This window comes from Zophobas morio, unplaced genomic scaffold, assembly GCF_036711695.1.
Source record: "Zophobas morio isolate AGI-343-1 ecotype UQ-CSIRO unplaced genomic scaffold, CSIRO_AGI_Zmor_V1 ptg000004l, whole genome shotgun sequence".
Lineage (NCBI taxonomy): Eukaryota > Metazoa > Arthropoda > Insecta > Coleoptera > Tenebrionidae > Zophobas > Zophobas morio.
In genome coordinates, this window is record NW_026972109.1 from 11,121,684 (window position 1) to 11,149,657 (window position 27,974).

A 27,974-nucleotide genomic window follows, 5' to 3' on the forward strand; every position below is an offset into this window, starting at 1 on the left:
AGATGTAAACTCAACAATAAGCAGGTTGCAGCAGAAACACGGGCCATTAATTTCTCATTTGATTTTATCATTATTTTGTACTTTAGCTTCCCCAATGGGGTTTAAAGCAAGAATATTTCACAAAGTTGTTGCTGACACACAAAAATTTTGAAATTTTATTTTCTCAACTATATATATGAAAAATTTATCAACACTTTTATTTCATTTAATCTTAAGTGTTACTTTCTTCTACTCTTTGTATTAGTTATATCTACACTTTTATCTTGTTGATTATGTTTTAGTTATCCCACGTATATGTAGAACAAGCAAAAATCTTTACAACCACTTATATAAATACCACTTGTGTATTGTGTATTTAAAGTACCCCTTACACGTGCGTTTTTGTTGCAGTTTCAGCGTCGAGGATGTCCTCCGGCCAGGTGTGCAGGTCGCACTTCCACGCCCCCCTCCACCCGTGGCTGTCGGACGGCACGAAGCCCCTCGGCCACTCGGGCTGGGTGCCGTTCGGCGGCGGCGATCCCGACAAATCGCAGTCGCCGAGTTCCGCCCCCGGCCAGCCGCACAACATCTTCTCGTTCCCGCCGACGCCGCCGAAGGACAGCACGCCGGACAGCGTGGCACCGACGGCCGGCGCCGAGTACGTGGCGGCGGCGATGGGCGCTTTCATGCACGGCGGTGCCGCCTCCTCCGACAACCCCCAGAGCTGCGCCCTCGACGTCAAGCCTTCGGCCGTCGGCTCGACGGCGAACAACAAACAGCGCGAAGGTAGTGACTATGAAGGGGGCACAGCCGGCATGTTTAATGGTAACTTTGAAAGCTCGTACGGGTCTGCGTATGGCCACGGTATTCACGGGGCCGCGTACTCGCCCCAGAACAAACAGCACCTGGGGGCGGCTGGACAGGGCGCGCAATCGCCCAACAAACCACGCAACAAGTCGAGAACCAGCGCCGGTAAGACACAACACTAAATCCACACGCAGCAGCACACGAGGCTAAGGGCGCGTTTACATGGGCGGATGGACCGGTTGCGGTATATAACCTAAAACCGATGGGCATAGTGGCAAAAAAAAGTGTACATAAGTAAAGTCGCAGATAAAACTTGGTCTACACTTAATTTGCAAAACTTTAGTCACTATATTTTTGAAGCAAATGCCGTTTCTTTGTTACTAAGTTTTATCAGCAACGTTGTTATTATTTATGTCATAAATGGAGCATATAAAATCTGCTTGAAGGCTAATATTCATCGAAAATTGGAGTGCCTAAAAAAGAACTAGAAACAGTTTATATAAAAGTATAAAAGTAACACTCCTTTAGTTTCGTAGATGATTTTGTAAAATTCATTACACACTTCGATGCAAATTTTGTATTTTCGCTGGACGCAGCCTTGATAAAAGCCTGAGTTTTATGAGCACTTGTACACAACATCAAAGCAATATCAGCCTTCTCGCAGCCCGCATTTTTCCATTAATTTGAAACATTACATGCCAAGATGCTTACAAGTGTAGCCCTTGAAGAGGTTAAGCTGCAACCGGTTTGTTTCCATTCGTATAAACGTTCCAAAATAAAACAAGAACACTGTATAGACAGATGTACGCGGAGCTGTCACATTTTGACGCGGTGGATGGACTCATATTCCCTTTCAGTTCAGTAATTGAAAACGATGCGATCAATTTGTGCAGCCGCTGTATGTTGGTCTACATTGTTCGAAAACATGAAATAATCACACATTCGTTTTTTGCTTTTGTTTTACTTTCTCGTTTTGGTTTGGGGCTTTATTTTGGTTTCTGTTTGTGTTTTAGTTAAACTTTTACTGGTTCAGTAAAAATTGGAAATGAGGTTTTGTGACGGGAATTTCAGATAAAGATTGATATGTTGGGGTTGCTCTTAAACAACGTTGTCGTAATAATTTGGATTAGGTTTATTAGATGGCGTAGTTGTTTGGGGGCAACCGGAAGTTTATAATGACGAAGTTGAGGTTGTTGGTAAGCTGATGAACAAGAAAGCTGAAGCTTCATAGGAATTGATTACTGTATTTTATAACATGCCTTATTAAAGGAATATTTTCAGCAATTTATTGACTACTATTAGAAAAGTGAAACTATAGAAGCACGAATTTATCTTTTGTCTTTCAAATTCCTTGAACATATTTGACAAATAAGGCAAAATAAAGCAGCAATTAGTTTTTTCCGTAATCCCTATAAGTTGTTTTTTACCGTTGGTTCTTATGAAGGATCTATCGGCACTAATTCTTGTTCGTTTTAGCGTAGCAACGGCCTTAACATAAAACGTGTATAAGTAAAATGGCTATTAATTAAAAAAAATCAATACGAAGACTATGCCAGAATGTCACAGTTTGCCGTTTCAATATTTCAAGCATTTTTCGTCATGTTGTCAACTGAGATTTAATGATAGCTTCTAGTTGTAAAGTTTTATCTATGTAATATCACAAGATCTAGGGATTTAATCAGTGACAAACTCACAGTCGTTTTTGACAGAGGCAGTTTGATTGGTTTTAAGCATCTGTCAAAATGCTGAAAATATTTCACGAATCACATAATTTGTAAAATAACAGTCACAGTAGTTCATTTATATCACCTGAATGCACCATCATGAAGTCTTATCACTTGAAATTTACACTGATGATGTTTTATGACCGGTGATAAAATACCATCACTGCGTTTTATTGTTGTAAAATACGACGGTGATGTTTTGCCACCTGGAAAATGCCTTTTATTGGTCTCAGTTGTACAGTTTCTGAAAATCTGGTTGTTCTGGACGTTAAACATGAAATAGCCACTGTTGTAAGATTTTTGATTTTTGTATTTTAACTGCTAATTAGATAACAGTAGTGAGATGTGTACAAGACAAAAAGAAATGTTGGAGCAAAGTACAACCAGACTGTATTACAGTATATAGCCTCTCTCTGAACCGCTCAGCCGTAATTTTTACTGAACCGTTGCAGCATTTTCATTAACTTTTTAATAATTTTCATTAATTTTTTAATTTCCTTACTAACGATTTTCTTTTGGTTATTTTTCGCCGCGGTTTTTGGAGCAAGCTTTTGGGACACGTCATGAAATATTTTTGGTGTGCTCGCACGCACACGTCCACTTTTTCCTACTTTTTTGTTTCTTACTTAATTTAAGTTTGTTCCTTTGGTTAACCAATCACAAGAGTGTGCGCTGTATTGTTTCACAGTTTTCTGCGTGTTGCACACAAAACTCGGCGATGTTGCAACTCCTCTTTTTCTTCTGGTCTGTTGGCAACATCCGTTCTGGGCCGTTATCTTGGCAACAATTAGTTGCACAGTATATCCGCCGCCATTTTGTGACGATGCGTGAAGCAATCTAATTAAAGAAAAAACGTAAATAAATAAGTAAAATGACGGCAACGAAACCAAAAGTGACTGCGTAATGAGACTTTTGTTTCGGCATGACCTTCGGCGCGTGGGAATTTGTGATCAAGGGGTGCCATGATGCTAATTAGCGATGTCGCAGGACGATGTTCCATTGTTTCTATGCCCGCATACTTCGATATTGTCGAAGAATGGTCTTTTTTTCACGTAACTAATTGAAGTGCAGTACTTGTAGGGTACTGAGAAGGAGACAAAATCGAAGCGCCGCGTTTCCGTCAGTTCTAGGAATTTTTGAAGGTGTCATGCGGAGATTTACTAATTAGATTATGACACTGCGCCATATTGATGGCTACAAGATGTGAAGCGTCCAATTACAGGACATGGGATTTAGAGATTGTGGGAATTGGATGACATGGACGCTAACCTGTTTGTGATGTTTTATTTCAAGGCCAAAGAAAATTCATTAGGTTTATGTAACGTGTTACATGTAATGGAACTTGTTCATGGAAAAAAAAAGATTGCTGAGGTGGTTTGATCGTTTAATTCGATGCAGTCGTTTCATTGTCATGTAGACGAGTGTACCCAGAATTTAAATGTGGTAACATGATGCTAAACATGGAACCAAACAAAATTCTATGTCAAGGTTATGGCTAATTTTCGGTTCTTGTGGTTTTAAATACAATAGTTATTATAGTTTATTTTATTTTCACAGACTGAGAGACTAGTTCAGAGTCAAGTTGCTTCATCGTTTTAAATGTACGAGCATGCAGTTGAACAGATGTAGATATATTCACGTGCTGGTCAATAAGACGGAAAATTCTTGTATATATTTTAAACACCATTCATAATGCAAAAACAGGATTCGAACAGTGTTGGAACAACTTAAACATTATGTCCAGCATACGTGCTACAATACAAAACTGAATTCAAAGTATACTTTCCTGATAAGTAAATTTTTCATTTCTATACAAAATACTTTCATGTTGTTGTCTATAATGATCGTATTGCTAACAAAACTTTGTTAAATATTTGAATTGAATAGTGAATGGTTTTCTCAGTGTAAGAATCCTTTTCGAGATTAGATCCTGTTTATGACGCATGGTGTGGGAATCTTTGAATCAAACTAATTTTTTCAATCAATAAATATTGTATCACTATACACACGTCAAAATATGTTTCACGAATAGCTTGTATCATCATCGCACACTACTTTTGTATAGTACCAAAATTCCATGAGAGTCATTTAACACAGCAAAGCTCGGACAACCTTCCCGGTGATGATCCTCCTCAATCTGTGACAGATGACACTTGACTTTTTGAAATTTATGTAGATTTCAGAATTGTATTCAGAAGAATATAGAGTTCGATTTTTTTTTTGATTTACTTTACTCTTCATTCTTAAAATCACTTCAGCAATGTTTATTTTGATTCTATTTAACAAAATATATTTTTGGAAGGTTCAAATCGCAAATCTTAGCTTGCTTTAATACACTGACCATAGTTTTAATTTTTTTTTCAAAAAATTGACCTACTTTTAAAATTATGTTCCCGGTAAAACAAAAATGAGTGAAAAAATCCACTACTGTTCTGTGTCGTTTGTGCTTATGATTAGCGAAATTAAAGAGTGAAGTCGTTTGAATGAACTTTCGAATATTGATACATTTTTTTTTAAATATCACACACTTAAAAAGAAATGATAACGATGAAATCATAGATCTAAAATTGATATTGCTGTTAAAAAAAAAACCTCAGTATTTGATAACAGAAGTCATGTCATAACCTGTTCTAGATATCACAACTCTCCAAAGTATTGCATATCTGGTTTAAACAGACTAAACCTCGAAACTTTAAAATCTGAATCGTTTCAAAAATATCCTGCGTCTAAAATCGTCCCAGCTTCAAATATTTGTTTAAGATTTATTCAGTAAACTCGTAAGAGTAACTTTCTAGCCGTGCCAAATCGCCTTAGACCTAAACCCCCCCAAAAATGTGATCTATTGATCCTCCCAATTCTAATTTCCTCGGTTCACTAGTTCGCCAGGTGGTTCAATAGCTTTACACAATTTCAAAATAAGCGTCTAATTCCCGACAAATATCCGCAACATTGTCATTTAATCCGCTTAGCAAACCTCGGCAAATCCCAAATTGCATTTGCCATTGCGGTAAAGTGGTTACTATTGAACGTTTAAGTGCTTCCTTGACATATTTTCGTTCCGATTGTCGTGCATAAAGGCCTTCAGATGTTTACCTTAGCGCGGGCCCAGAACTTGGAAATGTTTTAAATATGCTTGTATAAACTGGAGCAATGTTGTGTGAAATTGATCGGTTATGGTGGGCGAGGCGAGGGGTTGAAAATCGATCACCCTCCGCCCTTTGCTTCCGGCTGAATTCAGTCGAAATCTGTTCGAAAATTCGAGGATTTTGGTGAATACCGCGGACACACGGAGTACCCACTGGTGAATGTTTGCATGTTTTTTCTCTTCTTCGAACACCCTGTATGTGCATGCGCTTGCTAACGATCGCGTTTGGTCTGGGGAGTTTCACTTTTGACCCTGGTGGTAGAGCTTGTTAAAATTCTTTGACGTAATTAAGCTAAGTCGGGTAAATTCTGAATTTAATTACGCATAAGGCTGTACACACGTTAGACCACACACGATTGTGTATGCTTTGCTTGTTTAATTACAGACAGTGTGACAAAGCGATTAAGAGGCACTGAAGATCAGTCGATTGGAGGACTTAATGCTGTTAATTAATTGTTGAAATTCAACTAATCGATCTAACGTGAACATTGTTGAACTTCGGCTATATTTTAGTTGAAATTTATTATCGTTTATCTAATCTTATCTTCTCGCATTTGTTTATTTTTTTATATTGCAAGTCTCGTAAAATATTTATTTTTAGAATAAACCAAAATTCACATAAACTGTTTATCTAAAATGTTTTAGTGTGAATTTCAGAAGCAGGGGAAATTTGCCTGCTAAAACGGGAGCGCTTTTATTGTTCATTCATAACCTGTACGTTATGAAATTATTAAAACAGAAGCTTTAAGAAAAAAGCTTGCGCTTGATTTAAATGAGAGTCCTACTATCAAGTACTTCCTTTTTTTTTTGTTGTTTTGTAACATTAACAGTTTTCACTGCTACCTATATTTTGATAAATTTAGCTGCAATACTTCGTTTTAGAGATAATTTCTATTTACTTTAAATACCAATGTCTGTACAGCGTGTATTTTTTAATAAGCTGTTGTATAAAAATTGGATTCCTATCAAAATGAACTTTATCTCGATCAGGACCAATTATCGTCGTTTGAATTAGAAAAACGTCAGCTTATAAAAAGAAATAAGGTAATAAACAGTGTGGACTGCCACTGTTTACGTGTACAAGGTGAAATACTAAGCACGCGCTCCTCGATACCTCATTAATTATTATTAAAAATAGAAAAAAATCTAAGACTTAAAATTGTCCAGTTCTTTGAGGACCATACATTAAAATTGCTTTCAACTATACAGAGTGTTCTGTGTTTAAAGCGTAACACAACTTATTTTTTTCAAGTAGCCCTACATATTTTTACATATTTTGATTGACCTCTTCTTAAGGTCATAATTAGGTACAGTTTATTTTTCAAATTCTGATGCGACCTTACTACATTATTCCATATTTTTAAATCTTTTTTACAATGGAATTGGATGATTTTTTCAAAATTTCAAGCATTTTTACGATTTTTGGAATCCATGGAGTTTTCGAATGTACATTTTATTTTTTTATTATTTTTGAGTTATGGAATTGTTGTAAATTTTGCAATTTTTGGAATTACTTAGATCGCGTTGGAATTTCTGAGAGTATTATTAAACTTTTCTCTAATTTACGACATGAAGTATCTAAAATTTATAGAATCTTTAAATTTTCTTAGAAATTTCTAGTTTATGGAATTTTTGGAATTTCTAGACTTACAAGTGTTTAACTATTTACGACCCTTTTGAAGTTTTCAAAATTCTATTATAAAAAAAAACTGTTTTGAAATTTCAAAATTGTTAGAATTGTCACCTTTAGAACGTCTGGATTTTTGGAATTTTAAAGTTTCTAGATTTTTAACATATCTGTAAGTTAAGAATTTTCTAGGATTTTTTACAAATATTTAAAATTTCAAGCATTTTTACTATTTTTCAATTCTATAGTTTTCGAATTTCCATTCTTTCTATATTTTTGCAGTTTTTTAGAATTTTTTTGTTAATCGAATTTTTGGAATTGTCGAAATAATTGTAATTTTTAGGACTTAACTTCAGATGTTTAACTATTAATGCCCTTTTATGAATTTTCAAATTTCTATGATTGAATAGACAGTTTGAAATTTTAAAAGCAGAATTTTTGACATCTTCAGAACTTCTGCATTTTTTAAATTTTAAAGTATCTAGAATTTTAGCACTTTCGGAATTTCTGAATTTTCTAGAATTTTTTAAGGATTTTTGAAATTTCAACCATTTTTACTACTTTCGAAATCAATAATTTTGTAATTGGAACCAAAAAAAACTCGCAATAGGGTTATTTTTCAAAATCTATGTTACAATATTTTGCGAAGAGATAAATAAAGCTATCCGTTTTGTTGTGGTTATAAATAAAAGCGTGTCTTAATATACGGAGTGTTTCTAAACAATTGTATTTACATATTACAATTTTCAAAATTCGAAATTTCGTTTTTTCCAATAAAACATCTTGCATTTTACTACTCCATCTTACTTTGTTTTTTGTTTTCTTTATTGCATTATTGGGATTTTAATTTTTTTGAAAGATACACCGACGTGGGAAAAAAGAGAACAAAAACAGAGTAGTTAAGATTCAGTAATAAAATTCAGGGTGTTATTTTTGGAAAAAACTTAGGTAAAAATTGGTGCGTGAAAATTGTAACGTTTTAGATTTTTTTATGAACATTCTGTATATTAAAATTTGATGTATTTGGTACCACAACAAAGTGCCTTGTTTATTTCTCCATAAAATATTGCAAATCTTAAAAATATGGTTATTACGAATTTTTTGTGCATTGTTAAAAAGGTACATACTCGTAAAAATGGCAACTTCGTATCGGAATTTCAAAAATAATACAGGTGTTCTATTAAAAAAAATTGTGGGCTATGCTTCAAAAACAAAACACTCATGCATATTTGAAAATATTTTACTATATATTACTGAAAGAACCGTCTAAAATTTAGTCTCTGTCTTTTTTTCGATCTCTAGATAATAATAATTGTTAATGAGATATTGAGGACCGCCTAGTGACTCATCCAGATACATATGTGGAAAGATCTAGTTTTACTTTTCGTGGTCATTTTGAAAAATATCGGAATTCATATTTTCTGGAAGTTAAATTTTTTACGAAAATTCAAGTTTCTCATTTTCTGCATCACTTATTTGATTGTTGGTGATTTTATTAGATAATAATTACCTAAACCACTGAACCAAATACTTGTGTAATTTCTTATCATAAAAATGGTGGTGCACTAGAAAAATATAGTTTTTTTTTAGATTTACTTAGTAAGACACTAAAACTACGTTAAAAGATTTATCAAATATTTCTTTATTGAAAAATGCACCTTCGTATTGCATTATCGATTACCTCAGAACCGATTTATTTGATTTCGCCGAAGTCCAAAAAACATGATCAAAGACAGCCATGGATTTTTGAAAATTTGTCTTTGATTGTTGCATCTTTAACTCTTGTTTTCAAATTCATGGTAATCTGGCAAGACAAAAATTTTATCAAAAACAAATCTTCAAAAATCCAGGATTGTCTTCAATCGTATTTATATGTTCCTGTCTCGATATATAAAAAATTGTCAAAATTAATCTATATGTACATTTTGATCACAATTTTCTCACAGGCATATTCTTGCATGCAGACAAAATTTTAAAAATTACAAAGTAAGTTCAGGGTGAGATTTTATAAACTGGAAAGGTTATTAAAATTTGGCAGTTTACAAACTAGTTATGAAAAGTTCGTATTTCCGGAGTATAAACTAAAGTTTACAAGCCTTATTAAAAATATATATATAGTGACAATCTTTTGGTGTTATTTTTGAATTTTTTTAATTTTTAGAAAGCATTTAATGTATATATTGCCTTGATATTATCAGGCACTTAATAACGAGAAAAATATTGTTGTAAAATTTCATTTAGACAAATATTGATATTTTTGTATTAAGATATCACATACTTATTTAGTTTGTCAATAATGATGAAATCTTAGATTGGAAAGTGATACTGGTGTTAAATTTGTAAGTTAAAAAAACAAATTTAATACTGATAACATAAATCATTTGCAGTAGGTATATTTGAAAAGAATTTTAATCGAAAACATGAACAAGAATACTACCAGAAATTTAAAAAACTTAGTGAAGTATGAGTTCTCACTTGAGAAAATTGAAATTAAGTACTTTGATCATTACAGTAAAAATTTGAAGTGCTCTTAACTATTATCAAACTATTACTCTTAGTTTTAATCGTACTTTTAGTTTAATAAGCGCAATACCTCTATATTGTGACATCTCATCATTTTTCATTTTATTTTGGCAACAGCAAATTGCGAGACTCTTAGTAAAATTGATATACGAAGTAATATTAAACATACACGTCAACAAGCATGTAATTACCTCGGGACCCATTTAAAAGCCAAAACTGAAAAATAAACAAACGTAGTGACACAAATATTGATTTTCATTCACCGTATACAGTTCTGTGATCATTTAATAATAATCGTCCTCCTATCGAATGATGGATTGGCTTGAGCATGTCTATAAGCTTAAGGGGAGTTTATTGTCGTTCAACTAAAACGTGTAACATATTGTCTAACATATGTTTTTTTAATTTTGTCCTTAGAGGGTAGGGAGTGCGTCAATTGTGGTGCGACGAGCACGCCGCTGTGGCGACGCGACGGCACCGGACACTACCTCTGCAATGCGTGTGGACTTTATTATAAGATGAATGGACAAAACAGGCCACTCATCAAACCAAAAAGAAGACTGGTAAGTTCATAATCAGCAATTAATTATTATCTCTACCATCAAAACTTATACGAGGTAGTTAATAGTTTCAAAATTACTCGTCTTTTCCATTGAATCCGTATTAAACATATAGTGGTAACTGTGTTTCGGAAATGCTGCGTGCGTCGTCAGTAACGAAATATGGCATAGAATAAAGTCATGTCGCAGAAATTTACATATTAATGTGTTATTTTTTCTATTTTGGGAATAATCAGCAGCTTCAATTGTATTACATTGTGTTTTAGTACCGATTTGTATTGCATCTAACAATACAAAGTGTATAATTTATGCAAATGATGGCAACTGATTTTCTTTTGTTCGTAATTTGCACAAGTAGTTCCTATTTGTGACTATTGTGAATCATACTTCTCAGGGCCGGCTTCAGACAGTGATGCAACCGAAACAGACCGCGAAATTATGAAACCCGACTTGGGCATTTTTTTGTCTCTCTGAGAACGTTCATTGTTGATCGAAGCCAACTCGGAACGAAATTGTTCTCGATTAGGCTTTTAAGTTCACCCCTGTTTTCGTAATCTTTTTTCAATAGTGCATCATTTTTTGAGTTATACTCCTCCAGATCCGAATCTCGATTAGTAAGTGGATTAATCGCGGCAAATAAAGAGTGCAGTCGAATCTAAATTAAAAGTTAAATGAAAAATTGATGCATGTATATAAATGCGTACACGCCTCGGTTCTGGGAAGCGATTTCGGTTACTGCAGAAAGGCATTTATTCAGTGTCACTAACTCGCCTAACAAATGGGATGAGTGTACGGCCGTAATCGTCCAGAACTCATTAGCCTATGAAGGAGCCCATTGAAATCGCTCTCCTTCGCTCTTCTTCTCTCTTATTCCGAGTTAATTTTAAAAACGTATTTCGAGGAGAGTAAGTCGCGATGTCGCTGCTGATAAGAACCATGCTACTGCCCGGCGTGAACCATTGTGTCTGAAATATGACGATAAACATCGCTGATTTAGATAACAGGCCACAATGCCTCAAAGAAATGCATAGAAAAATAACATACAATACGTCATGGAGACGAGACGAGAGCACAAACACAATTCAATTTGCCCCGGATGAATAAAATGGTAAACTGTAATTGTTATTGTGGTGGACACGGGGAGGAGGTTATAGAGGGACTTAGAGGAATGGCGAGTCCAATTAAAAATTGGGAGTTAATCCGACAGGAGATGAGTCCAATTCGCGTCTCGTGGTGATGCCATCCAAATTGGTCCTTAATTAGTTCTTCTATACTATCAACGTGCGAAATCTTACGTTTTTGAAATTGACTTATTGTAAGGTTCAGGGTCCCCAAATTTAGAATTTTTGAAAAGCCGTCGTGAAATTTTGAAAGACTCGAAGTAATCTGATTGTGAGATTATTTATATCTGGGTAAAACAAATCTTGTCAGTTATACAGAATTCACTAATAGTCTGTTTATCCAACAGATAGAGTGATCACGTGCGCTTCACGTGATGTTTGAAAATATGTTTTTTGGATCCATTAGAGAATATTATTCTAAACATATTGTTAATATAAAATATTTAATAATGACAAAACAAAACAAGACAAAGAGGATTCTTTAAAAAGATTGAATTACACGCAATATCAAATAACAGTCGTTATCACGTGAAGATCACGCACTTTTATCTACAACTCCATCTGTTCGGTAAACGGAGTATAGTAGGTTAGTTAACCATAAATGTTAAACTAAAACAACATTTCGTGTAAAGTATAGTGAACCTTTGAATGTTATAACTCTTGGTTTCAAATAGCCTAAATAAAATTTATAAGTAAATACAAGTGATGTGGTGCCTCGTTAATTTATCTGATACGCATTTTTACACATTTTACACCTATTGCGATGGTATCAGCAAAATTTTAACTTACTAAAGTTACTTAGAATGCTTCAGTGATCTACGCTATGTGCGAAAAGTTATTTATTAACCAATAAAAACTTTTTCTTCAAAATATAAAATTCGTTTAACTATAAAATATAAATTCAAAAATGCTTGTGGGTTTGCAGTATTTCAAGGAAACTGTATTTCATTTTTTATTGCTTTATTTAATGTTTTTGGTGTCAATACTCTCGCTTAAATAATTATTTTATGAGGTACTAAATCTTTTATCAAATAGTTATTGCTGTTACGTAGAAAAATCCGAAATGTTGTATTTTCCACACCATAAAAATACGCAAAAAAATTGAAAGTACTTTTAATTTCATTTTCTATTAGAAACCACATTTTTGGAACAGTGTGGGGCTCCTACCGTGAAAAACCGTAAGTTTTCCCTTTACTTTTACCCGAGCACACTTTTTAGGTGCTTTCATCGCGCCAAGTACTTATTTCTAGTCCGCGTTAAACTGAATCCGAAAAAAGTAACAAGCGCTGGCGGGCTTTTCCCGTTCAATTATCCCGTAGTTAAATTATTAAATCTATTTTCGAGTTTTAAACTATTTGTATTAATTTTATTAACGAGGTACTACTTGGCCATTATTATTAAGAACCAAACCGTTACATCATTCGCCGTTCCACCTTGACAGACTCAAAATGATAAAAAGCGGTGCACGAATTTTTTTAATACTTCGACGTCCGCATCTGAAAATTACATAGTTGCTCAGTAAAAAATGATCCACTGCAGTCAATGTGTCAATTATATTCGCCTCGTGGGCATCCAATGATTTGTGTCTTCACCTAATCAGCAATATCGCATTATTAATAAGGTTTATGGCCCATAAATCTCCTATTAAAATAATAAATACGCTTCTTACGTTTAATTATCAACTTCCGCTATTCGAGAGACCGGATTGATTAATTCGTGGTCCTGTAACGATCTTTGGTGCATTGTATTATATCTCTAGTTTATATACGTACAGTAAACGTGTGCACGTTGGTATGAGATCACTGAGATACCATACAGTAGGATTATTATTAATCATTTTGCGCCCGGAGCGATCCGGTCCCAAACACCTGGACCGGTGCCATTGTTTTAACTTTTCGGAGTTTCTTTTGCATTTTGCATATTTGATGTATCGCCTGTCTCTTTCACGCTTGCATAAATCAAAAATCGACCAAAGAAACACTCTTCACAGTGCCATAATTCCGGACGCTCCCGGTACGCTGTACAGTTAAACTCGCCAGACAACAAAATAAGATTGCGTATGACGTATTTGACATTTCAGGAGGAAGACAGGCTATTCCTTAACGCGTACACCGAGAAAATCGACTTGTTTTAGAAACACTGCGATATTTCAAACAAAAATTGCACTAGTAGGTACCACTGAAATCTACATAGCAGTACGGAAAGTTTTATTTTGATTCGAACATAATTAATGCGTTGTAAATTTTAAGTGCGCCCAAGTGCATTTTTTCACTACTGATGAAAACTGAAACTTGTCGAACAAGTTCAACTATGTTTGCGTCGCCTTCCTGTTATGGTTGTGGACAATGTTCCGTTTCGTAGGAACCAGACGAGGCTTTAAATGTTTTTCATTCAACAAGCCTCGAGATCTTTTTTGCAAAAAATCTAAATTTTTTGAAGTGTTACCGCTACCCTGTTGAATGTGCCTGAAAGGCGTGTCGTTTACCACGTCAACTAAAGACTTCAGGAAGAATGCACTCTTATGCCTGAAGTATGTAAGGCTGCTTGTCAAGTGTGTGATATCGTATGTAGGGTAAAATTTTTCTGCGTGTATGTATGGTTGGACGGAAGGCCCTCGGCACCACTCGTTCTGTTTGTTTATGGGCCGGCGATTGTGGGCCTTACACAACTGCACAATAGAAACACGGGATCGGGGGGCCCCGGGGCGCATAATATATGTTAATATATGTGCTCTACATATTATCTTTGTCGGCGAGTTCGAGGCCCCCGGCACTGACCGCTGTCTTCACTCCTTCGCATCTGACATACGTACCTTCAAAGATTTTTTCTGCTCGTGTGATAATTCGTCTGACACTGGCGGAACCATCAATTATTGCGACGGTAATTAACTTCCTTAGATATTTATCGGAATCAATTAAAATGCAAAGTACTCATAATTCCAATTCGAAGTGAATTATTCAAGCTCTTGTTTGATATAAAATTCACCATCGTAAAATTTCAACTGGACACTGCTATAAACGTGAGTTAAACGCTTTTACGAGCTGGTTAATGTCTACACTTTGAATTTTTCAAGAGTGGATTGGTATTCGTTGGCTTCTACTTTTTGGTCTCTAGAGGACGAGTTTCATCGACTTGGAAACGTCAAAAGGCCAACGCTGGCAATGTTGAAACCGTCACAAACTTAACTCAGTACCGCGGTACTAAAAAAAACCGACACAGAAAATGCGTTTCCTGGATGCCTTCAATTGGCCTTATATCGCAAGTACATCAATAAAAACGTGTTTTCTATTCCTAATGTCGTTGCCCACACTGTAATGCTATACACCAGCTACTAGACTATTTTAATGATACGCCCACCGTATCGACTCTTGTATTGTGGCATTAAATTATTGTATTTATCATCGCAGTCCCACATAATACGACGTAAAAATTGTCGCATTATCCCATTTTTGGTATCAAACGACACGGCTCGAATTAGTTAATTGATCGAGAATTGTTTCGTGGATGGAGGTTAGACCTGTGGAACTCGCTGCTGAGGCCACAATAGATCATTAATTGTCGTATTGTGATTTGGAAAGTTAGGCGTGGCGGCGTTATGATTTACTAAGGTCGAAACTGGCTCTATCATTAAAATTAGACGCATTCATCCGGCAACCGGTGGATATCGTGTGCTCAAAATTTGTCGTAAATTAGAGAAGCCCCCTTGTCCTGTCACGCTCGTCCTTTGGAGAATCGAGATCCCCCGTAAATTCCCCGGCGCACCTCAGGGCGCTACGCGTGGCCCTATTCCATACCGCATTTTCGTACCAAAAGTCCTCGGCGCGATAAGGAGCCGCTCCGAGACCGTGGACGTTCGAAGGCGTACCTCAAGGCACTACGCGTGCCCCACTTCTGTCCGATCAGAAAAACAGTCGCAGTGAACGTCGAAGCGTAAAAAATTTACGGCTGATGTATGAACGTGTCGACAATTAAAAAACACAAATTAATAATTTTTTTGCTGACATTGATGTTTTCTCAATCACTTGCCGTAATTACAACATGGTACAAGGAACGCGGAGTTTGATTAACAAGAGGCTTAATCGATTTTATAGTATGCGGGATGGCAGTGGTTAACGTCATTTAGTTGACTGCAAATTTGTTTCTGTGAGTTCAAATACGAATCAAATTGCAAATTCAACACATAGTATGTCTATAAATAATAGAAAACTCCTAAAAAATATCTAATGCATAAGGAACTCGTGTCTTTCCTATGTTCCAACATTTTTGTTAAAAAAATTTATATAAATTCATTTAAGCGAGAAGTTAATTAATATATCCTTTGCAACGGGTGATTTTCCTTTAAAGCTGATATTTAACAAAGTCATCCAATATACAAAAAAGATGATTTGAATAATTATAGACCAATCGCATTAACATAGAGCTTTTCAAAAATATATGAGTACTGCTTTTTATCGCGTTTGCATAATCACTTAGAACGTATAATATTTAATCGAAAGATCAGTTTGATTTCAGATCTAGCAGCTCCATTTTTGACGTTGTTAATCATTTTCATGATAACATATTATTATGTATAGGATTTGTATAGAAAAAAGAGAATATCCTGTTGGTGAGCTAAGTAAGCCTTTGATACTATTAACGCACGAAAAACTCCTCTGCAAACTACAGGCCTATGACGTTCAAGGCATTCCCTTGAAGGGTTAGTCACTTAAGTGGGATTGATAAACTTGTTGACGTTCCAGTTGCAGTTCCCGCTGACGTTGCTTTTAGAGCTGAAAAATGTCATTTATATACTTCGCTGCCAAGTTGCCGTTGATAGTAACTTTGATGTACAACTTTTGACGTATTTAAAGGGGTTGTACAAGAAAAGTGGAGGATTTAATTTGATTACTACAAAAATTTACGATTACATACTTTAAGTTTCTTGTTGTCAAAATAAATCTACACATATTAAGAAAAAAAAGGCAAAATGTAGCCCCGCCCACCCGCCCTATCTCAATTCTGATGATTTTTTTTATTTAATGTAAGCCGAGGAGCAGAGCTTAATTGTAAAATCCTTATTTTTCTACGAGAAATTACCACGTGAATTATGTTCTTAAGTACAAAGAAAACTAAATGTATTAATTAAAAAAGAAAACCAAAAGCGAAGCCCCAGCCATCCGTCTCGATCTCAATCGTGATGAATTTTTCATTCTTTGTTAGACCGAGGGGCGGAGCGTAATTGCAAAATTGATATTTTCCTATACAATTTTACTATTTTAAACATGTTTTAAGTTTCTTGTTGCAAAAGATGACTACACATATTAAGAAAAAAAGGCAAAATATAAGCCTCACCTACCCGATCTATCTCAATTGTGGTGATTTTTTTATTTGTCTTGAGCCAAGGGGGTGGAGTTTAATTGCAAAATCCTTATTTCTTTAGAAGAAATAAAAAACATGTGTTTGAGTATCGCATTGTTCAAAGAATACTATGTATATTAAGAAAAAAAAAACAAGCCAAAAATAAAGCCCGACCCATAACCATCTCAAGCTCAATTGTGATTAATTTTTCATTCGTTGTCCGACCGAGGGTCGGAGGCTAATTGCAAAATTGATACTTTCCTACAAAAATTTACCATTTTCAACATGTTTTACCTTTCTTGTTGTGAAAAAGGGACAAAATGTAAACCCTTGTACTTATAATACCTAATCTGTTTTTGAGATGAACAGCAGTAAATCTTGTTGACTTAAACGTCGAGAACTATCCTTAACCATGCGTAAGTACTGACAGAAAGCTACAGTGGAGAAAATGATGACAGCTATTTAAAATATGAGGGTTTCGGTAATTTTCGTGGAATTAGGCTGTCAACCAAAAAAATGTTCGCCTTACTTCAGGGGATTCTCCTTGAATTTGGCAGCACTGCACACTACCGCAATTTGATTGGATGATATAAACAACGGCGACTCATACCTTCGCTGTGTATTTATCTTCCAACGGCAACGTCAACGGACAACGGCAACGTCAGCGACAAGTTTATGAATCGACCTTTAGCAATATATAGTGTGGAAACATTTTGATGTAAAAACTAATTCAAATCAGAAATTCTTAATGTAGGTTAAGAGTATGACAGGGTTCCATATTGGTTCCCATTTTATTTATCTGCAATATCAACGATTTTAGGTGGAAAACGTGAAAGTTCTCAAAAATTGTTATAGACCTTTGCAGTCGCCAAACGCTGTACGGAATCGTATCTGCGTTGCTTTGTAAAGAGCGAATTTCTGTCAATAATTATTTTCCTAATTACAACCCTGAGATTCGTAGGTCGGTATGACGATGGATTGACGAGGATCTTTACCGGGAAGAGTGTTTGAGCATTGTGGTTTAAATAGACTCTAAAATTTTCCTCCTGTACAAAAATAATAAAAACCAAGACTGTAAGCGTGATCTAGTGCTGACCCGCAGTTGCGTTATCTTCGTTTTGTTTCTTTCGTAGACGACACGGAGTAGAAATAATATATTTATTCAGGGCAGTACGCTTGGTCCACTTCTATTAGTTAAATTACTCCAGTGGCATGGAAGTTCAACGAAACACGTTTGTCCGCGTAATGACCACAAGCAGCGCTTCTTGGCGCTCCGGCGTATCGATTCTTGTCTGAAAAAAGGTGATATAGAAGTCGCGTCACCGCCGCCCCTAATGAAATATGGAGGGTTGTCCCCCGCCGCAATCAGTCAGCACAGGTGTCGTATATTATGCAAATACGCGGACACCGTCTTATTATCAGGTTAAATATTTAAATCGTAAGTAGCACCTTTCATTGACGAGTTATTGATGAGGCAGGACGGCGTTTTGCGCCTACGGCACGGCGTCCGGAGCCCGGCGTAAATCTACGTGCTACAGGTTGACCGGACGCGATTTATGCGTTCTCGATAATTCAGCCTTAAATATCGCTGCAGAAGAAGGCGTTCAACACCTTCACCGACGGCCGTTATTATTGCCGATGCGAAAATTAATAACGCTACTTGGAGGAAGGCGCGATTGCTCTGTCAAAAAGCCATTTCTTGGTCTGGAGGATCGATTGGGCCGGCTTGGGAACGTGGACGACGGAGGAAAGCGGGTTTGTGAAATTGATATATTGTTATTTGCGTTAAAGCAGGGCCGTGTGACGAATGACAAGCAAGTGTGGAGCTATGCTTGGTAATTTATTTGTTAATTCGCTGGTTTCTTTGAATAGATGAATGGAGCTAGCGGTTGGCATTCTGATGGTGCTGAACGTGACCAATAAACTAGGCAGTTTTGGTATTAAAGTGGAGAGTCGAACGGCGTTTTATCATTTTTATGGGGCCTTTTCTTTATATGGGATGTCGTGAGGAGGAAGTCAAAAATTTGCGAGGAAGATGATGGGAACTGTCGTTGATAGTTGCATCAAGACGTTTTTGATTTTTATTACTCGAGTGACTATTTATAAATGCAAAAAGGTCGTCGATGCTGATATACCCGTGAAAATTTATTAGACAAATACTTTTCAGTATTACTTTATTAGATAATTGTTTTTTCGATTATCTCCCAAAAATCATCAGTTTCACTAAAATTCTAAAAGTGGGAATGTTATAATTAGTGTGAGTCTTATTTTTCTTACAACTTTTTCAAAATTATCATAGCTTGATTTTTTCTGGGTAGTCAAAATTTCAGTCTTTCAGTAATAAGAAAATTTTCAATCTTCAATCTCGCATTTGCCTTAAACAGCTTTATTCTTGTTGTGGAAAATTCTTCCAACTTTAAAAAAGCAAAATTCGTAATGTAAAATCTAGTGACAAATTTGATTCCTCAAGTTCTAGATCGGTTTACAACGCCAGTTGTTCCAGAAATATATTTCTTGTAGCTTTTTATACACCATGCAGATTTAGTATTAATAAAAATGACGTAAGATTTCTATGAATAAACTTTTGTACAATAGACGGCGCATTTTAAAGCCATGGGAAAACATTATTGTAATAATGAAGTATGTAGGTATACCACCTGCAGTGACCTCTGAAATAATATTTGATTTGTCTCCAGGCACAAGAAACAAATTTTTAGTGCTTATGTAGATAGACATTATGCGAAAGGAAGTGTATAAAGTTGGTCGAAGGTTTTGTATTTGACAGGACTTCCCTGGCCCCCTAACTACACTTCAGCATGTCTCACTTCTTTGAAAATTAAAAAAAAAAGATTTTGCGAACTATTATTTGTGATAACCTCTATACATTTAAATAAAAATATAAATTAGTAATACGAATAAAAGTGTAAGACATCCAGTATATTTTTTTATAGAGCTTGTTTTTCTAAATTAATTAAGGTATCATACTTTAAGCACCCATACCACACCACTGTCTATGATTCGAACGCATTATGTTTTTCATTTTGTTGGCCAGAACGAATTGCTTCAAAAATATAAATGAATTGATAAAAGGCAAGGTTATGGCTTCAATCAACATTATTTCAACCAGGACAACTATGTCAATTCCGACATGTGCAGTGTGATACTAATAATACACTGGAGTGTACCGTTCTTGACATTTGATAATAAAAAAGTTGGGTGAATCACTCGTGATCTAGTAAAAAGTAGACAAGAGTCACAATTTAAGATAAAAAAAGCCACCCAGTCAACGCTTCAAACGAGAAGCCTTTGGGTTAAGTATAAAAGGGTGATTATACAATTTGGATTTTTTTTACCAAACTTTAGATGTCTACGAGAAAAACTCAAAGTGGATTCGTGAACCTACCGCAAGTGTAGGAGTACCTATATTATTGTATAACATTGAAATCTTTTTAATCTTTTGACATGACGTCATCAAATTCTTAGTGGGGATAATTATCCAAATTTTGGTTAGCGTTTTATGATCTAGTTATATATATATATATTCCTGATATACGTACAAAGTTTGACAACAATTGGTCAAATAGTTTGGAAATTATCTGTCTAGAAAACTGACATAGACACAGACTACTTTTTTCGTACTCTATAGGGGTCATGAAACGTCGAAAAACAATAACGTCGCAAGTCGGGAAGTAAGAATTTTACTTTGTGTTTTCAGCCAATCTCTTTGATAAATTCCAAAATCACTATATCAATGTTTATTTTTCCGTGTGTTTCTGACTGTTTATCTCCTTTTTGCATCTTCGTTCCCTTCTTCAACTTTCCGACTCTCCATTCCCTCCACTTCTCGAATTATGATTTTGCGTGTGAGATTGAGCTGAAAAACTTCAAACGCGAGCAAATTTTGCAAATTTTGATAAAAAAGTCCGGCAGAGAAACATACAATGGGTTATTTTATTTGCGAATTTCAGCCTAAATTTAAGTAGCGTATTTACGATGCAATAAAATTTATCGCTTTTTATCACAAATAAACATGCAGGAATGTCGAAACTGTGCCTTGATTTTACCCATTGCTCAAAGGTAGTAGGGAGTAGGTTATTGATTGATAATTCTTTTATTCATTCTGTAAATAAAGTGTACAGAACGATCATAATAAGCGAAAAAGCGATTTATCTTGATAATCCTCGTATATCCATAATCGACAAATTTGGGTTAATGTAATTAAGAAAAAAGTATTATCGTTGGTGTGATAAGATCTGTCAGCAAGAAGTCATCAAGGAAAATTAACCTTTCCCTTTCTCAGTTTAAGAAGGAAAATGGGAAAGCTTTGATGATTTGAGATTGGAAATAAGGACGAAACGGGCAATTACTTCAGGTGCGATCTTTGTTCTACGAGTTGATATTGATCAAGATAGTTCGTGTGTATAACAGAAAGATCGGGAAATGTGGTAGTCAATCGGAAATAATTACTTTTTTATCGATTTTGAATTAGTCGGACGGCCAGCGCATAATTTATTAAAATTTATTGCCGCTATATTTCCTAATAACGATCATTTGGAGGCATCCATTGTGGAATTATGATTTAAAGACAAGGTTAGAATTTTTATAAGGTGCAATAACATGAAAGCGAAACGTCGGTTGCAACACATAAACGAAACAATTGCCGTTAATTTGCCAGAGTTTCAGCAACAGAAAACTAGAAATTTCACATTAACTCATCGTGTGTGTTGCTACAAATTACCTCGTGTTAGAAGGGCGATTTGTTCGCATAAATCGGTTTCTAATTGTGTGTACCATTAATATGGTATTATCACCGATGTAGGTACAATTAGGACATAACTGGAAGGTATTCGAAAAATGCCAGACACAATACGTGTAATTGCGTTGAATGGCGGAGGATTTTGGTGGCCCCGGGTACGTGCACACGTATTTAAACGTGATTTTTTTCCATTCCGATATTTGACTTTGATTATTAATAATATTGACTTTGATCGATGGATCCGTCCGCCGTACCACTTTTACATTCCAGCGAATCGACGATCGACGGACAATCGGCGATTCGCTTGTGACCGGTGTAAATTCCCTCTGGTACTGACTATTGTAAATAGACGGGCCGCAACGCAACGCACGATTAGGAAATAACAATAAATTAAAAAGAAAGCATCGTGCCCACACATCAAGGACCAGACACTAATAGTACAATACTTTCCCAAATTAAATAAATTTTCGCTGAAATCTAGGCACTAATTCATTTGTCTATTCGTGCAGTGCGAGCCGCCGCCGCCGCCGCCGCCACTTTATGAAAAATTCCTCTAAATCCACGTTTCGCAGACGGCGACTCGGTAATAAAGCTGTAACAACGTTTTCCAGACGCCATGTTGCATTATGGCGCCGTCGGGAGCGTGAAAAGTCGATATCGCCGTTGCTAGGCTAGGGGTGCGAAGACCTGCCCCCGAGCTAACTCGCGCATGTATACACGCACTATAACTTACCTGATTCCATACACATGCAAACATTGCAACCCCTAAAAAGAGGAGCTTTCGAAAATTCCTCTCACCTGAGACACCCTCACGAACACGTCAGCGCCTCGGGCTCTCTCAAGGGTGAACACTATTTATAGACTGTTGCTTTCAACAAAGTTTTGAGAATCCGCCGTTTGCCAAAAGGGGATGGTTGCAGGCAACGGTGGGTAATGGTCCAAGGGGATAATCGATCGGCCGATTAAGCGATTAAACGAATGAATTACTAATCGATTTAAGAAACAATCGGAAAACACCTGCTGTGGCTGGGGTGTGTTCATCGTGCGGTTCTAACATTTGGTGATTTTTAGTGATATGTGGTTAATTTATGGCGGAGTGGTTTGTTTCGAGAGGAATTCATGCAGAAATGTTTTAAAGAATTTGAAATTCTCATTTGCGTGGAATTTTGCGTATTTTAAAATTATTTCATGCTTTTGTAAGTCGCATTTGAATATTTACGTAAGAAGCATAATGGTGATTATTCACACGTAAGTGTTAAATCTTCTATTAAATTCGTACGCGAACAAAACATTTTTTTTTAATGCAGCGTGTCCATAAATTCAGGAATGCAGTTCGACTAAACGCTTCGACGATTCGGTCTGTATTTCAAGCACAAATTTGAAATTTTTTTGGCTCTTTTGTTTTACTTTGGCAAGTAAAATCGCCAGAATGGAACTGAGTTTTTTAGCGAATTTATTAAATACTTGATGGACACATTGTATGATCACTTATTCCTTAGTCAATAGCCATTCAGTGATAAATTCAATTTTCTCTTGAGATAAGAAGGTTCTTATCTTCAAATTGCACATATGTCTGCATATTATGTAATCTATGGGTATTGTATCGAGTTTTTTAAATATAGATCAGATCTGGGTGGCTTAAATTGCTTTACCACGCACGCATGTCGAGATTAGGAATTAATTGAACCAGGATGCATTACAGTAATCTCAAAGCTTAATCTAAGTCTTTGCTTATCCACATTTTTTTTTAATTCGGCCCTGCTGATGTTTGTATTTTGCTCACTATTCTTTTGTAATCTCTTTAATTCCCGCTGTTAAACGACTTAAAATGACGACAAATTTTAATGCTTTTAATTTTCTCTGTATACAACTTGTACAACATTCAGATTTAAAAATAGCTTGCCGAGAATGTGGCAACCACGAGTGCAACAGAAGCAGAATTAACAAGTTCAAGTGAGCGAATGTGGTTCTAAGAAAAGCCGGTACCTTTTATGAGTGATGAACGAAGAAAGCATTCCATCATAAAAAGATGATGAAGATCAACAGTTGTCACGTCAAGTCCACTTAATTGAATTGACAATTTGCTAATGTATATTTCTTCTTTAAACCTAATCAGTTACTCTCAGTAATAAATTACGATCAGTTACATTTTGCATACATTCCACTTTAACTATGATTACACGTCACGTGGTGTGACAGCTAGGACGTAGGACTTGTAATTGAAACGCCTATGATCGACATCTAAATGAATATTAGCGGAACGACTCGGATTATTCACTATAAATTTGGGTATGGCTCATGAGTTTGATAATTATCTTCATCCCATTCAAAGCGTGAACACGTGCTATTGAAAATATCGAGCCATGATGGATTCTCGGCCTAAAGATTTCCCCAACATTTAATTTTCAAAATATAGTTTTGTTTAATAGTTCGTAAAAGATAGTTATTTTAAAGTCGTTTAAAAATACAAGTACACTATGAACTGGCACATTTGATAAAGACTATTTGACCTTGTATACGAAATGCCTATGAGCTTCAATACTTCAGAGCGCCCTCTGGTGGAGAATTGCCACACTACGTAGTGAAGCTTCGCTAGCCGAAAGCGGCCTAAACCCGTTTTCGGCTATCACAGCATATTAAAATTGCCGTTTTTCGTAACTTACACCCTCACAAATCCGACTAAATTTACTAAAAGCAGTGTGTTTTCATTTATATGTTAACGATACTTCGGTAAATTTTACCTTATTGTTTCAACTTCTCTACGAGGGAATTAAAACAGTCATTGGTTTACGCAAAATTAGTCCAAACACTTCACTTTGTGCTTGGTTTCGTAAAAACAATGCAAATTAAACAAAAAAAACAACGTGAAGTATTCAGACAATCTCGACACATATTTGCAAACAATAAAATGATTTAAGACTCTCTGAAACCTAATTTTGCCTTGAGTAGTCTTGTAAAACGCCAATATTAAACTGCGCAATAATTTTGGTACCTTCACGAGTCACTATATTTTATAAACAATAATATTGGTTATTTTGAAGAATTTAGTACACCACGCTCATTTACATACATACAGAAGGTAACCACAACCCGCACCCGTTAGACCTCAAACCATGAAGATCCGTTGAAATTTCCCTATCGAAACTTGTATCTCTCCTAATTTCTGTATAGGAAGTTAAAACATGTCAAATGTACACCGGCTTCTTCGTCAGGTGCCCGCAATCTCGACACATGGTTACGGTTACCGAAAGCGCCGAAAGCCTAAATCTCGTCAGCGGTTATGGTTTTGTGGATTCGTTAAGCGAAGTGTCCGTCTAGAGCCGTCTTAATTAACATGCAACTCCGCAGTTGTGTAAATTTAAGCTTTCTGGCCAATTAATCATAACAATGTCGAGTTAACGGCCTTTTTATTATATCGCTGAATCAGTCCATTGTGCGACATCGCGATCGTTCCCAGATGGTTTCAGGGTGGTTTGTTTGGTCAAGAAGGTGCAGACGACTTCGGTGGCACTCGCCATCCGAGTGTAGATATTCAGGTTTTTGTCTCTAACTGAATTATTCGTGTTTGGTAGAATGTAAACTCCCCGAATCGGTGCTGGTTTAGTTAACATATACTGTCAGCCGGCCACGAAAACCGCATATTTACTAACTCAGTCGCACTTTTAGCATTTTTAGCAAGCGGAGAGGTTCGCATTTTATATTCTGCCGTTTTTTCTTGCTCTCTTCTCTTTTTGTCTTCGTAAACATGCTTAAATCTTGTCCCGTCGTGGCGGCGTTGTGGTTTTGTTGCAGACGAAGAGACTTCTGCAATTCCCATATATTGTCAATTTTTTTTTTCTAATTTTAAATAAGTTTGTTGAACAACATTTTTAGAGCGCATCGTGGTGATTCTGGAGGTGTTTGATAACTACGTCATAATAACGCAACCGAGTTGACGTTTGACGCTTGTTACTTGTAACGTAGTATCAAACTTAGACACGCAGGGTTAAATTTTATAGTCATATTTATTGCTGGAGTAATAAATCTAAAAACACAAGTAGGACAGGTCGTTGGTTTCTTTGTTGGTGTTAGATACTTAAATGTGAGTTTTAACATATAGCTTCCATTTTGCACCTCTTAAAGGTAGTAGAAACAACGAAACTAGTTTTCATTAATTTTAGAGCCTACACAGTAACTTGATAGATAAAATTATGTTACGGCCATTGGCTGGGTGTGGGTCATAAATTATTACGAATTTCCCATTGACAACATTTAACGTTGTGAATTCTGTAACCTTTCGTGGTCATGGTCTAATGAAGAAAAAGAATTTGTAACTTCATGTGCTTCAATTTTTTAATGTTCTTTCATGGAAACGGAATCGTCAATATTGCATCAAAATGGGTCACCAATGTTGTGTTAGTAAAGACAGTTCTGTTATAAAATAACGTACACTTGTCTCTAAATCATGTAATTGGACATGTATTTACCACTAATACCGATTTGTTGTATGATTATGTCGAATTAGTTCTCACTTTTACAAAGAATTTAATAAATTTGTTGTCTGTGGAACATTAATAAAATATCGTTTGACCGCAAGGCTTGTATGCAAATTTATTGCACAGAAGTGTACTATGCGATCGAAATCATTGTAGGGCGTGACGCACTACAGTTGATATTTTGATTTCTAGTAGATACGATGTCAATCCAAAAGATGTCCACTTGTTAAGAGGACCTGTCACTTTTACAAGATAACCAGTGAAATGTACAGTAAAGTGTGAGAAAAAACAAGTTCGCTGCAAATCGTCTTTTAAGGTACTGCCAATTTTAACTTATCATTGTTTCTCTATTTATCTCTAGGTGCAATTATGCAATAGGCCATTTTTGCCATTTTTCGTTTAATTAACTGGCAGTGCTACTGCATTTCTGGTTAATAATTTTTATACTTACATGTAAAACCAATTATCTTAATTCGAATATCGAACATTTATGATCATATCTGTGGAAATAAAACTTGACGAGACGCTGGCCGAGTAAACCATAATGCGAGAGCACTAAATACTTTTCGCGAAAGCATTGAAATTTTTTAATAAGTAGTCAAGTATACCTTGGGTAATTATCTCTGGATGAGTTCGAAGTCGTCTTCGAGTGGTAACATTCCCATGTTTCGTTTATTTTTATAGTCCGAGATGGCAGTGTAGGTGCGTTTCCGCTAATAAAAAGCCATCCTAAGTGCACGTATGGTTAACAAAAAGTTAACAACAGAGCAGAAAGGTCGTCTATGACTATAATTTTCGTGTTGGAGCGGTACCGGGAGGCCGCGTTGTGTTGGTTCTACCTGTGGTGCGTGGATCGCTGCAATATCATCTCAGATCGATCGTGATAACACTGCCATCTTGTTAACTTGTTAACGAAACAACTAATGAGTTAACTCATAATGGACCGAATCGCGTGTTGCAAGTCATACTCGGACCTGTTCCTCTTACATGCTCTGTTTATTTGCTCGCCCGTCCGCCGAAATCTAATTTTGGACCAATTATAAGCACCTAATCCAACAAATTGCAGCGCCATATGGTACGTTCGACAAAAAAGACGGCATCGTTACCCCATCGCATTTGCATTTTCGTCAAACGCCGAGAACAATGGTCTGTAATATTCCGCCAATTAATTTTATAATATGTTGCGATTATTACGTAAGTACGGTCTTTTGTTCCACAAGTTGCTAAACAAGCTCCTGCTCCCACCTCCCCCACTTTTTATTGTACCATTGTGTCCTATTATTTGTAAAACGCGCTGTTAATTGAGCAAAACTATTTTCGAATTATTCGTGCACACGCGCACCGCTCTGTTACGACAACGTGCTTTTACCTATTGTCATAAACAGTGGCCCGAGTGGTAAACACTCGTCCAAGAACACAATACTTTAATAAATACCTTGGAGAGCTTTGTCGACGTAATGAGTGGCTTCTAAAGGACCCTGGCGCCTCAAAGGCTTAGACTGACAGGCTCCAGGATTATACGCCGCACAAAGACACCAAACTCATTTTTTTTTCTTAAAATATGTCGGAGGCAGCTTACGCGTGTTGGCCTGTCTGGGATTAGAATGATTTGCAAAAACACCACGGATTATTTATGGGCGTAATGGACACCACACCATAAAACAGCGAAGACGTTGGTGGAACTTGTTGCGGTTAACACGGAGGAACTTTATGGACACAATGATCATTCTACAGAGTAAATAAAAATAATCGTAAAGTAAAATATCTTCATTGCTTCATTCTCCTCGTACGTGGATAACTCAAACACCAGACGAAAATTCTTTTGTTTTTGTAGCGCTTTAATGAACCGCCAAAATCTTCAACATTGTTATGGGGTTCAATAAACATATAAAGCGACATATAAGTCACTAGTGGGATAAT

The 27,974-nt window shown here is 36.0% G+C and overlaps 1 protein-coding gene across 1 annotated transcript in view; it reads left to right on the forward strand.

Moving 5' to 3' along the window:
• The window catches only part of LOC135141331 (GATA-binding factor C-like), a 72,302-nt gene that overhangs the window by 17,142 nt on the left and 27,186 nt on the right, over positions 1–27,974 (forward strand). Inside the window, exons 3-4 of the mRNA XM_064072336.1 lie at positions 391–951; positions 10,223–10,368. Of these exons, the coding sequence (XP_063928406.1) occupies positions 391–951; positions 10,223–10,368 (707 nt within the window). The remainder of the gene's footprint in view (positions 1–390; positions 952–10,222; positions 10,369–27,974) is intronic.